Source organism: Athalia rosae, chromosome 4, assembly GCF_917208135.1.
Source record: "Athalia rosae chromosome 4, iyAthRosa1.1, whole genome shotgun sequence".
Taxonomy (NCBI): domain Eukaryota; kingdom Metazoa; phylum Arthropoda; class Insecta; order Hymenoptera; family Athaliidae; genus Athalia; species Athalia rosae.
In genome coordinates, this window is record NC_064029.1 from 3,485,352 (window position 1) to 3,497,675 (window position 12,324).

General features: G+C 41.1%; 1 protein-coding gene and 1 long non-coding RNA gene across 3 annotated transcripts; one reads left to right on the top strand and one right to left on the bottom strand.

The window, feature by feature from the left end:
• Positions 1 to 321: 321 nt before the first annotated feature.
• LOC105689533 (neurotrophin 1) lies at positions 322 to 6,527 on the bottom strand. The gene is made up of 9 exons (XM_048653689.1): positions 5,922 to 6,527; positions 5,078 to 5,248; positions 4,589 to 4,849; positions 3,765 to 3,867; positions 3,563 to 3,686; positions 3,299 to 3,466; positions 2,460 to 2,624; positions 1,477 to 2,133; positions 322 to 870 (listed from the first exon to the last, which is right to left on the bottom strand). Exons 1-9 carry the CDS (start codon positions 5,952 to 5,954, stop codon positions 642 to 644), a joined length of 1,911 nt encoding a protein of 636 aa, XP_048509646.1. The 5' UTR covers positions 5,955 to 6,527; the 3' UTR covers positions 322 to 641.
• On the top strand, positions 5,163 to 11,466 carry LOC125500576. Of its 2 annotated transcripts, none has more exons than XR_007277950.1 (6): positions 5,163 to 5,300; positions 7,248 to 7,465; positions 8,983 to 9,146; positions 10,251 to 10,418; positions 10,510 to 10,649; positions 11,037 to 11,466. It is a non-coding gene; the product is annotated as an uncharacterized LOC125500576 (long non-coding RNA). The 2 variants fall into 2 exon arrangements; XR_007277949.1 differs by having other exon boundaries at positions 10,251 to 10,407; positions 11,037 to 11,460.
• The last annotated feature ends 858 nt before the right edge of the window (positions 11,467 to 12,324 follow it).

A 12,324-nucleotide genomic window follows, 5' to 3' on the forward strand; every position in this document is an offset into this window, starting at 1 on the left:
ATATCATTGCGTTGGTCAACTCACCGTTTAGCCACGCCTTGAGCAACGTACGTGTCAAAGTTACGCCTAAAATCACCACTTTTATCAAAGTCTGAGTCTACCCAGAGCCCAATGCTTCAGAGAAAGTTACGAGGCAAACTTTCGGTAACAGTTTTCAACGTAATTGTCAACGCGAATCCCCAGTCAGCGGATATCCGGAGCATGAGAACGAAAACTTTATTAACCTTTCTGTCCTCGTTTTTTTTTGTTTTTTTTTTTTTTCAAATCAGAAATCAGGAAAGTTGGGAGACCAGAATACAAGTTTTAATTGGAATGGAAAAATTAAAACTAACACAAGGTTTTTATTCAATGCATATACAGGTATGCGTATAATTATATATAAGGTACAAATTTGATACGACTTAAAAGTAGATTCATAAATAAATAAACAACGAAGAACAATCAAGAAATGATAATGTGTACATAAATATTGGGGAAAACGAATTAATCGATGAATTTATTAGCCAATAATTATTGCATCAGCCCTGTCAGTTCGCGGATATGATGGATCGTTGATCGATGAGTCGCGAGATGAGGAGAGAGAATAAATAATTGATGAAGAAAAAAAATTTTCAGGTACTGGTAAAATCGCGGGTGAATTTTTACGTCGAAATCATGGGCTTCCATGAGTTTGAGCTTTGCACCGGAGCCGGCTGTGTGGCCATCTGTGGCTGGATTGACTGGAGCATCGATGCTTCGGGTTTGAAAAAATCTATTATCGGATGATAATTGTAATTCACTCTTCGTGGTGGCTCTTGATATTCCTCGTCGAAAGTTACGCTCTGAACTCGAGTCGTGGCATCCACGTCTTGATCGAATTGTTGGCTGTATCTTAAAGAAAAATTAAAAATTCAAAAATTAGATATCGTTCCGTTATATCAAATCGCGTGCTGATAATCGCTTATATCTTCTAAGAATTTACTTTCCACGGATGTAATTTCAACTGCTTGATTTTCAACAAATTTTGTTGAAATAATTAACGAAAATGCGGAGTTATTGTCCACAAAAGTAGGTTTGGGTGCGTGAGATTTTTTCGCGCTGATTTTCATTCGAAATAAAGTTGAGAGAGAGAGAGGAGAGAGAGAAAGGACATCGAGTTGTCGCGATGTCAAAATCTAAATTGGAGATCGTGACGTTGGTGTAACACGGTTTTCCTGGGTCGGACGACATCCGGATATAATCGCGTCGGATTCGGTGAAAGAATAACCGTAATATTTTCCCTCGGCATTCACTTTTCGCAAATTGTTACAGAGTTTATTATCCGAGTTAATTCCCCGTGAATTCTACAGCCACAGGTAATACGAATCTATACTCTGCGACGATAAAGTGAAACCAGAGATCTAACCATAACTCATTTCAATTACGATAAGAAGTAAGAGATTTAATCATGTATACGGAAACATTCGCAAAAACTTACCAACACCAATTTTAACTCACCGGCTATTGGCACTGTCGGTTTCCGCACTGTTGGAAAAGTCCAGTTGGGCATTGGACTCCCTTCGGAAGGGTCTGTGCGGCCTCGTCCGAATTTTTGGTCCGGTATACCCGGGAGCTCTGGTGTTGGGTGCGTGTTGCGTGGGCAGATTATCGAACGGTCTCGATATTCCCGAAGGTTGTTTTTTGGGCCTCAGTCTCGAGGGGGGCTGATGAGTCGGTCGACTGGGAACGGATTCGGAAAATGGTTTTTTGTCAAAGTAATTGTACTTGGTGCTACCGTCCTCTACGTCGTCTACGTAAGAAGGCGGTCCGGAAGAGTCGCTCAAAAAACCGGGATCAAAATTAGCGCTCGGACTTTGTTTGGTGATAAAATTCGACGGTTTTCCGTTAAAGTCGCGATAATTGTCGGGTTGGTCCTCCGTTATGAAATCCGCACCGGGAAACGTCTCCTTCAATTTTGCGGGTGGATTTTTACGGTGCGGAGGATAAATATCCGAGTATCCGTGCACGTGACAGCTGCAGCAGGTGGGAACCTTGAAAATATCCATGTGAAGTCCCAGCGTTGAGTCCCAAGTCAAAAGACGGTGGTAGTTGAACACTTGGGTACAAGACGACTTGTAATTATCCGATACGAAGGAACAGCTGCTCTGCGGTTTCCTATGGTGTAAAATTGTCCTTCGGTTAATGCGAGCGATTTTTTTTCTTCGCTTACTTACAATTCAACCATTGCCTCTGCCATTGTGTGACCTCGAGTCAATGAACCCAACTCGTTCACGCGATACAAATATATTATGTATCTGATTATGTAAAAATTGGAAACTGAATCGATCGCTTTTACTTCTATTCACCTACGTGTGCGCCCACGATCAACGTCATTGATACCGAAATTCATTCGGCAATTGTTCACGGTTCACTTGCTTTTGCCATGTTACATTTCACGAGTGAAGAAAGATGAACAAAAAATTACAGCCGGTCAAACTCACGTGCATTTCTCGAGCCTCAGGGTCTGCGTGTGTTCCCCGGTGTTGATTATGTACTTCCATGCGCCAGAGGCTGCTCTTGCGAGCTGTGGACGTGCGTATCTTATCTGCGATGGACACGTGAAGCCCTCTTCAACGTTATCCGCGTAAGGCGAATTGGTGTCCGATCTGTAAAAAAATCATCGAATCATTTAATGGCAAGCTTTGGAAAAATTATCGAGAGTTCGAATAATGGTTTGAAAAATCGTCGGTACAAGGAGTGCGTTTGAAACGTGTACTCGATCGGTCCGAAGCTTTTTCCTACGTTCCAATCTCAAATTACACGTAATAACATGCGTCTCCACATTGGAGCAAGCGTTTACATAGAGAGTAGGCCAATCGCCTCAAAGATTGAGGCTCAATTTAAACTTCCGGTAAATTTCGTTCTACATTCGTCGCGAATAATTGAGGATCTAGGAATAATTACTATATCGACATTGTGCAATTTGTATCCCCCGGGCGATGGAAATAAACATTTCTAATTGCAAGATCGCAACAGTTTTTTCCTTTTTTTCTTTTCGATAGGTGCATGCCACCGCGGACCACCGATGGGTGAACAGCGGATAGTTGCGAAATCTGTCGTGACAAAAAAAAATTAAAAAAACGATCACCCACTTCTTTCCATCTAGAAATGTGACAGTTGCTTAAATACGAATCGATTATGCCGATTGTAATGAAAATGACTTTTTCTCGGTAACCACAATTCATCCGCTCAACTATTGTTACCCTGATAATTTCTCAATCAACTGCAGTCGTTTAATGAGTCGTAGAAAATTAAAACGTTTGTTTTTATCTTGAATTACCTTTTGATCTCGTTGCTTTCGAATCTGTTCTCGTATTTATTCAGCTCCAGAGGCAATGCGAGCGGAAGTCCATCGTCGTGAAGTTCGGAAGAGCTTTGAGATTTATAGTCAGCCAACAGCGCTGAGATCATTTCTTTGTTACTTCTAATGCTCCTCATAATAGCTTCGCTATAATAAGTCATCAGATTTATTCAACCGGCCATCGAAGAGATTTTATGAACAAAAAAAAAAAAAATAGGGAAATAAAAATTACGAATTACTAACTGTGGATAGTCCGCGGCTTCGAGACAAACTGTGGACGAAAAAAATTTGCACTCTTGTTCGGTCGGGCTCCTTTTGATTTCCGTGGGTCGTCTTCCGGGTCTGGAAAAAGGGGATCGCAACCCTTCTGAAAATTGTAAAGAATACGTCCAGTTTTAATGAACCCTTCGTTTTACGATTTGAGGTAACTCTGAGGATTTCGTACCGGGATGCACGTTTCGTCGGATCATCGTGGACTGGCGTCGCGGCGGCGACTGGTACAGAGGACGACGTCTTTTTCCATGCGGTACATACCTCAATTCTTGGGCCTGTGACGGGTAATTATTATTCGTTGTCATTGAGAGTAGAACGAGAATCGCAATGATAATAATAACGAGTGACAAACTTTTGAAAAAAAAAGAAACGGAACTGTATTTGCTTTTCTTTACTCTCGAAGTTACATCGCAGCTGGTTCCAATAATGTGATTTCGATAGGTACTCTGCGTAGCGTTCATATCGAATTCTGTAGGAATTACATTGGGCAAAGTCCTTCGAGAAAGCGACTCGATTTCGTACGGTGGCGGACCAGAGAGAGGAGTGAAAATACCGCGAGCATGAACAGCCTCGGCACGTGTCGTCAAAAAATGCCCTGAGCTAAACGTGATACATAAACTAGCGTTTCATTGTTCATTACACTCTCTGCGGGAAGTATGAAACTATGTTTGAAAGTAGCACGGTGTTTTTACCAAGAAATCTTCTTGTGCGCCGTTCGTTTTATATTACGAGGATAACGGAATGTCGCGGTTCGTATTTGTAATAAATAGCGAACGGATCTATGGTTGCATCGATAAAGGAGCTTCCAGAGAAAACGGCGCATTGGAATGACGAAGCTGAAAGTTAGTTACTTTCTACTTGTTTGGAAAAATTGTATTGTTACGCGAACGGGGCTATAACAGCGGCGGCAGCAGCCGGTTAACGTTCTATCTTCGCAGCTACTCGCAACTCCTGAAATACACGCCCATCAGGTCTGACCAAAGAGGCGATAATCACCTCTGGCAATTCCTCGGGAATGTCGTCGGTGATGATCTTAGCGATGTCCATACTGATCGGCAGCATTAGGTCCTTCGTGATGTTTTTATTACTGTCAGCGCCGAAGAGCATCTCGACTTGATCGAAAGGTAAAGTTGAGTCGTTGTGGGACATTCTGGTGGACACCAGAACGGCCATCGCTCGTTTTTGCGGAGGCGACATGCTCCGAATTATGGGTAGGACTTGGCTGATCTGGACTTGCTTCTCCGGTATTCTTACGGCCTGTTGAAAATTTATTCTCTTAATGATCGTAAGACACGTGTCATTTGTCGAGGTAGTCGTTACAATTAATTGCGTGACTCTCGTCAGCTATTTTCTCCTTCTTAAAAATAGCGTAATAGGTAATGTAATAACACTCTTTCACCAATTCTATTCTCGACCAGCGTAGCTTGTTAAATTTGAAATCCATCATTCAACTAATGAGGAAATGAAAATTATTGCGTTACTTACAGCGGAAACAGCGTTCCGAAGGGCGGTTTCTTTCTTCTGGAAGTAACCGTCATCGACGTTTAACGATGTGGATAGCTTTTCATCGATTCCTTCTTCGCTGTCATCGTAACCGACGTCATCCAGATTTTCTTCTTCGGCTCTGGTGATCTCGATGATGGCCAGGAGAGCTAACTGAGCACGTAAAGAAGAGAAGTCTTTATTTTGATGACTGGAAACATTCACGGTGAGAAATATGCATTATACTTTTGATCGGTTAGCATATTCATCACGCGAAATAGGAATGGAAATAAAATAAGTGCGGGTTCGGTTTGCGGTATTGATGTTTGGCATGGGTATACATATAAACGTTTCATGAGAGCTGGTTTTTAATGTGTTAGCTGTAAATAGTCGTAAAATGGAAATTCCGCGTTTCCAATATGCCCGCTATGAATTACGCCGACTTACATTTGCGACAAGGGGCCCATGTGGCCCACTAAGCAAGAAATGGAACAGTCCTTGCGACACGTTTCACCGGTAGCCGATATTCGATTACAAAACGGACTTGTCATTGTCTCGAAAAAAGTAGCAGCGAAATTATCACATTCGAATTTCTTTGAGCTAATTTTGAAACTTTCAAGAATCTGCACATCGTTTTTCTTTTTTTTGAGTTTCGGAATGATCTTTACAAAATTTTCATCGGTAAGCGCGATAATGCGGGACCGGAAATCGTTATCCAATCTACGGATCACGCACTTATTTTACTTCCTTGAAACGCACGGGGTAGCGATTGAAAATTCAGATTTCTGTAATTACGTAAAATCATTAGAATTGAATAAGTTTTTTTTCTAAACAATGTTGCTCTTACCACCAGGAAACATATTTTCCTCGGTATCCTCATATTTGAAATCAAGTCCTGAAATGACGAAGTTCTTCACGTCCCACCCTCGGCGGTGGTTGCACTTTGATTTTTCGTTATCACTGACTCGAAATGTACGTAGTACCACTTTACCGGATTCACGATAAAAACCGAATGGACAAACGACGGGATTCACTTCACGGATCCTCGTCGAACAGTTCTCATCTGCATCTTCCGATCGGCGTCCTTCGAGACTCTTACGATTGTGAAGAATGGACAAACTCACCGGCTGCGAGTTCTCCACCGGTTTTTGTGGGTCAAAAGAGACTCGCGCGTACCGTCGTCACGATGATCGCGATACAGCCTTCTCCTCTTATAATAATGCGCGCGCATCAAAAAACGGTGAATGAAAATTATTACGATTTAAACAACATCCCGAGGAGACATCATCGTCTCTCTATTCTCTACCACCTGTCGTACCCGCCCTCGTTCACCTCCGGTCTCTCGGCTAATTATACAACTTTACAGCTATCGCTCTTTTTAGCGACGGTCCCAACAACGATTTTTGTTTGAGTTGTTGTTCCCCACCACACCGCGTGGTTTATCGCGAGTATGATGTGGTTACAAGGAAGCGTCCGTAACCGTGACCGAGAAAACACGCAGCGTTTGCCACATCGGCAACCAGCTTCCCTACCGGGAAGTCGGCCACACGGTGTAGCCGCTGCTTACTTGTTTACTGGGTCCCGTTTACCGTATACCATTCCGCGGCGAGAGAATATCATCATCTCGTCGTATCGGAATATCCGGGCGAAGATTGATGTTCAATTTCTTCTATTCAAATTAAATTTACGCTCCTCCTATTCTTAACAGATCTCGCAGTTTGGAAATGCGGATGTAATCGAGATAATTTTATTGTTTCTAAACCGCTGGGAGTCGTACGGATCTGGGGCGGTCATTGAATATTATTTATGCCACGATCGACTTTTTTTTCTTTTTCTTCTTACTCTTCTCGGGATCCAGTTTCGAGAGAAAGGCAATTTTTTTTATTTCTTCTTCTTCATTTTTCCGTATAAATATCTTTAAATTAGACACACGAATATAATGCGACGCGTAGGAGATTCTAGTGACAAGGATTGATGCAGGCTCATAATACGCGTCAGGATCATTAGGAGATTTATTGTCAAGGCTTAAATAGATTTCTCTACATGCCGGGGGTATTCGATTCGGACGATCCATCGAACGTCGAAGATCTAGATAGCGTTCCATCCCGAATCTATCACCTTATCCAATCTTTTGTACGAGCTGATTGTGAGTAATCGTTGGCACTGTTCACAGGATTGACTCGGATTGGATTCTGGATTCTATTCGATCGGTGTGACCATCAGCGTCCAACATCAGCTGTGTCAGATAATAATTTGAATAGACGAGAGACCGCTATGAGGTTCAGATGAGGGTGAAAGCAATCCGGCTTGCCCCCAAGCAAATTGGACGTCGTATTCCTCTGTCAGACATAACCGAAGGTCAATGGAAAGTCGCAGTGGGCCAAGGACAAGGTAACGTTCGAAGATTAAGCAACGGTTTTTCTTTTATTTTTACCATACACCGCAGCATCGCTTCTATCAGTTCATTTTACCACCTAAATCTCGTGGTCTAAATCGTAGCGTGGTGCTTCGTGTGATTACATTTTCATTGGCTGTCATTTTGTCAATGCCTCATTTTTTTCACCCAACCGTGAAATCTCCTTTCAAACCCGTACGGATTAGTTCTGCCTCATCGTAAAATAATTACCGTGTAAACGCTAGGAAATTAAAGTTTCTCTACCCAACATGTCAACCAGGACGATGCTATTGTCACTAAATCAAATGCCTCGCGGCTGATATTCCTGGTCATCGATCAAACGGTTTCTCGCGTGGTATTGTGCTCACTAATCGTGAATCTGTACCAAGGTCACATCGCGTCTGTAAAAATGATTGATCTTCGTCTGGAGAAAGATAACTCAAAAAAATGTGACATTTTCTTTTGACCGGTTTGGCCGCAAAAAATTGTTGAAAAATGTTCTTCACGACAAGCTCCGAATCGTGAGCCCGAGCGCGAAATTTTATCGTAATTAGTTCACCTGTCATTTGCAAACAACCAAGGGAAAAAAAGTTTCTATTCTTTCGAACAAATTGATGAACAATTAATTGTTAGACACTCAGCGCTTACAGGGAAAGTCTTTGCAACGTTCGATCAATCAAACGAAATAATAAAATGAACGTGTAAAAATGAGAGGCTGGAATCATCTTCAATTTTTATTTGTCAGTCAACGATATGTCCGGTGATTCGTCTTTATGGGGAGGTAAGAAAACTGTCGTAGGATATTATTGGTGCATTGAGAATGCGAAAAAGTTGCTGCAAACTTTTCTGTGTGAATATTATTTTTGATAGAGGCGAGGCGATCATTCTGGGACTAGTATCTGGAACGAAGATATGCGACGAATAGCGACGCGGCTAACACCCATATGTACATATATTAGTAATACGCAAATAAATTGACTCCGCGAAAAGTAGCACGTTGCAATAGAAACTCTTCATGTTTACAAGAAGGATCAGATTCTACGCTATGGTACTAGTGTGTATATCGCATTTGTTCGACTCGTTAACTATACTGTTAATTGCACCGCTCGGTGTTTGATTACGAACAGGTACTAGCTCTATAGCTCTATCTCTTACGCTCGATTGATTAGATTTACGAGACCACCTTTGGGTAGATACCAATCGTTAGGCTTCACTGAGTGTTCGGTTACCGATCTCCACGGTCCCGGATTTTCCCAGGCTTAGGTATGCGCCTAACTACTCTAACTTACATCTATACTTATGTGTACCTCAAAAATTTTTTCCCTTCCGAGGAATTTACGATCCTTTCGTGTATGTAGGTACTCAAGATTCTTAAGACGCATTTTTCTCTTCTTTTGAAATCACTTAGCACCCAGTAAAGCGTGCTTTCATTTTTATTGTTCCTGAGGAATTTATCCGGTGCTAATTAGTTGAGAATGTTTAGTTAAATTTTATTTCTTATTTTTACGTAAAGTCAAGATACACTTGGGCGCAGAGATTTGACCCAGTTCCGATGACTGGCTCCCAACATCCAGCTGGACCAGGCCAACGTATACGTCACGGACGGAGTCCCGATTCGTTCGAATAATCTTCGAGGCGAAAGTCTTTCACTCTGACCTAGTGCGTTGTCGTCCAAAGGTTCGTAAGAAGTATATTTCTGTGAATATATGTATCTATTACTATTACGGAAACTAAATCTTACTGCACCTGTTATTAAACGATGTAGTTCTCGTTCCGTGAAAAACATGTTCGTCTATTCGTTTGAATTTCAAAGTTCTTGTCATTTTTGAAGTTGAGCAATATACCCGTACGTATCATACAAATTAGAGGTCCGTAAATATGATTTATTCTGGGGTGTGATAAATGAGGTCCAGAAAATTTCTTAGCGTCTAGCAGAGATCTTTTAGCGTTATCCAATAGCCATCTGCTTCGTAGCTTTCTCGTCATTTAACTGTACAAAAGACTCATTTTCGGACAACGAATAAGACGTGTGATTACTTTTTGTTCGTGCCTTTGTTGAAGAATATTCAAACAGTGTGAATGAATATTATTTCCTACTTCAGAGCTGCGTGATGTGAGATTTGGTTTTTTTCTACTTTGGGGTTGCAAAGACGGTTATTATATCGAACGATATTCTATTGTACCGTTATCGCTACAGCTATTCAAATTTATTCCTTCAATTGGCATATCCGAAAAAAGATAGGTACATCGAAGTCAATGGATTCTGGTTTCTAATTCAAAACAGATGAGAGCAATGAGGGGCAAATGAATTAATCGCTCATTGTGAATTATTAATTTATTAGAAGTGAAAAAAAAAGATGCTACATCGAAATTTATTCAGCTTCGTTGTCGCAATCGTATATGATGTACGATCATGTGATGTTCAACTTGTCGCTGTGGTTTGATTCCCAGTGAATAATTTGCCCCTGAAATCGTCTTTGATTGATGAAAACATACACGCAAGGATTAGATGTCAAGATTAGTGATAACATTTTTTTTTAAGTCTCAAATCCTGCAAGGGAGATCTTAGTATGATGGAATCGTTTTTATCGAATTTTGCAGACTTCGAGATGAAAATCTATAGTCACGGTTGTTGTTTCGCATCTTTCCTTTTTCTATTCCCATTTTGTCAACATTTCTCAACCGCTATAGGCATTCTGTCACTGCAACATCGTAATTTGTGATACGTCAGAATTGTGCAAGGTGCATTTCGCTGTTATTGTTGACATGGGTTGGTTTCAGTGGTTGGCTTGCAGTGCGAACTGGATACGCACCACGCAGCCCTCCTGAGTGTCCTGCTACTCGTTCCTCTTCACTTTTCCACGCTGTATAAATAATGGCCAGCGCAGAGTGAATAATATAATGTAATACCGCCGGCGGGGCTGCAAAGGCGAGTGAGGTATGTGCAAAGTATGTCCGCATATCGCCTATATGCAACACATAGTAGGAATATAATGCATTCAAACGCACGTCACATATACTCATGCAAAAAGTATTGCAGCTCAGGTTTGTACGTGTGGAATGTCCCGCGATGCAACAAGCAGTTTAATGCAAAACATGCAAAGTCTACGAGAACTTCTAAGAAAACCTCCCCATTGAATCAGAAACCGTTGATACATGGTAGCAGCTCCTCTATCCTTTGTGAGTATTGGTATCGTTGAACTTATTATTATCATGATTATAGATGTGATTATTATTATTACCATCATTATAACGCATCAGAGGAAAAACGAGATCAATGAATACCGAAATGCATTTATGAAGCTTGGAAAATTATATTGAGATTGCAATTTGTGAGCTGAAAATAAACGACTACTTGGATCATTTGGATCGGAAATCCTGGAGAGTGTTTGTCAAGATAAACGGTGAATATTAAGATCTCGGACTGTAGCAAAATCGCGAGCAATTACATATCTTCCGTATTGTCTGATCGAGTGTTTCATAGTGTAATTGAACCTTCGAAACAAAATCCGCGAATGATATAACCAATCTCGATACTAATCGAGGAATCTCCATTTCTATTTGCAGAACCCGCAGGACTTTTCACGTCTCACGAAGTCAGCAGCCAAATGAACTCGCCGAATGCAATTGGAGCCAACCTCCTGACCTTGAGAAGAGAGTGTTTACATGTCTGCCCTTTCTCGAATTGGACTTACTAACCACACAAACATTATTTAGTTATGAAGTGAATGATTATTGACGGATGAATGATTCGTCACGTTTTCATATTAGGTATTCATAAAAATGATTAAGACGATGTAATAAAGTTGGAATGAGTAAATATTTTGTAAATGACCTTGTCATAATTGAGATATGAGGATGCATGTTTCCATTAAGACCATGTTATATATTAAATTATGATGTATTCTACGATACCATTGAGCAAATAAAGAAACGCGCCCCCGAAATGATTGTAAGATTATTATCAATCAAACCTCTGCAACCATCCATCTATGAAATCCGTCATCAGCAATGGAACATGACTAAAATATTCGGATTATGTGATGACTCGAGAGACCTCCTCGCCTGTCGTGTACTCTTGATGGCTACATGAATTTTCAGCAGAATACTGAAGATCCATTTGAAGAATTCGAGGCATGCACATGATGAGGCACCAGGTCTCGGAATACCTCCTTAGTTGATCTGTTCTCCTGATACAAAATACCTCCTCGGTTGTTCTGTTCTCCTGATACAGAAATACCTCCTCGGTTTTTCTGTTCTCCTGATAAGAAAAAAAAATTTCGAAAGAGATTCTATACACAGGATTGAATGCATACACAGTATCGAATGCATAGACAGGATCAGGCACCCGGTCTCGGAACACCTCCTCGGTTTTTCTGTTCTCCTGATACAAATACCTACTTTTCGGCAAACTTTCAATTTCCAGGGCCGGTATTCTAGAGATCTGCATTATCGTTGCTTGTTTGAGTGAAGGCATGAATGAATGATTGAATGCACAGGCAGGCATATGACGAGTGTTGCGAACAAACGGTTGCTTGCTCTGTCTAGCATACTAGGATTAGATGCACAGGATTGCAGGCACGCAGAAAACGAGGCATCAGGTCTAGGAAAACCTCCTCAGTTTTTCTGTTCTCCCAATAGAAAAATAAATTTTTTGCTCGACTTTTCTATTCTCTAAGACCTCTGATCTAGCGCTCGTAATCATTAATTTCTCCTCGTATCGAAGAATAATCGAATGATAGAATCAACAGAAACGCATATGATTATTCCTGCTAGGAACCAGTCGCTCTAACTATCATACTACGAATGAATATACATGATTGAATGCATGCACATGATGAGGCACCCGGACTCG

Excerpts from the sequence above, each read along its gene's own strand:
- LOC105689533 (XM_048653689.1), bottom strand. The coding sequence starts at position 5,954 with ATGAGGATACCGAGGAAAATATGTTTCCTGGTG. Across the intron at positions 5,249-5,921 it reads GGAAAATATGTTTCCTGGTG|TTAGCTCTCCTGGCCATCAT; the intron begins GTAAGAGCAACA and ends TTACGTGCTCAG. Across the intron at positions 2,625-3,298 it reads GAAAGCAACGAGATCAAAAG|ATCGGACACCAATTCGCCTT; the intron begins GTAATTCAAGAT and ends ATTTTTTTACAG.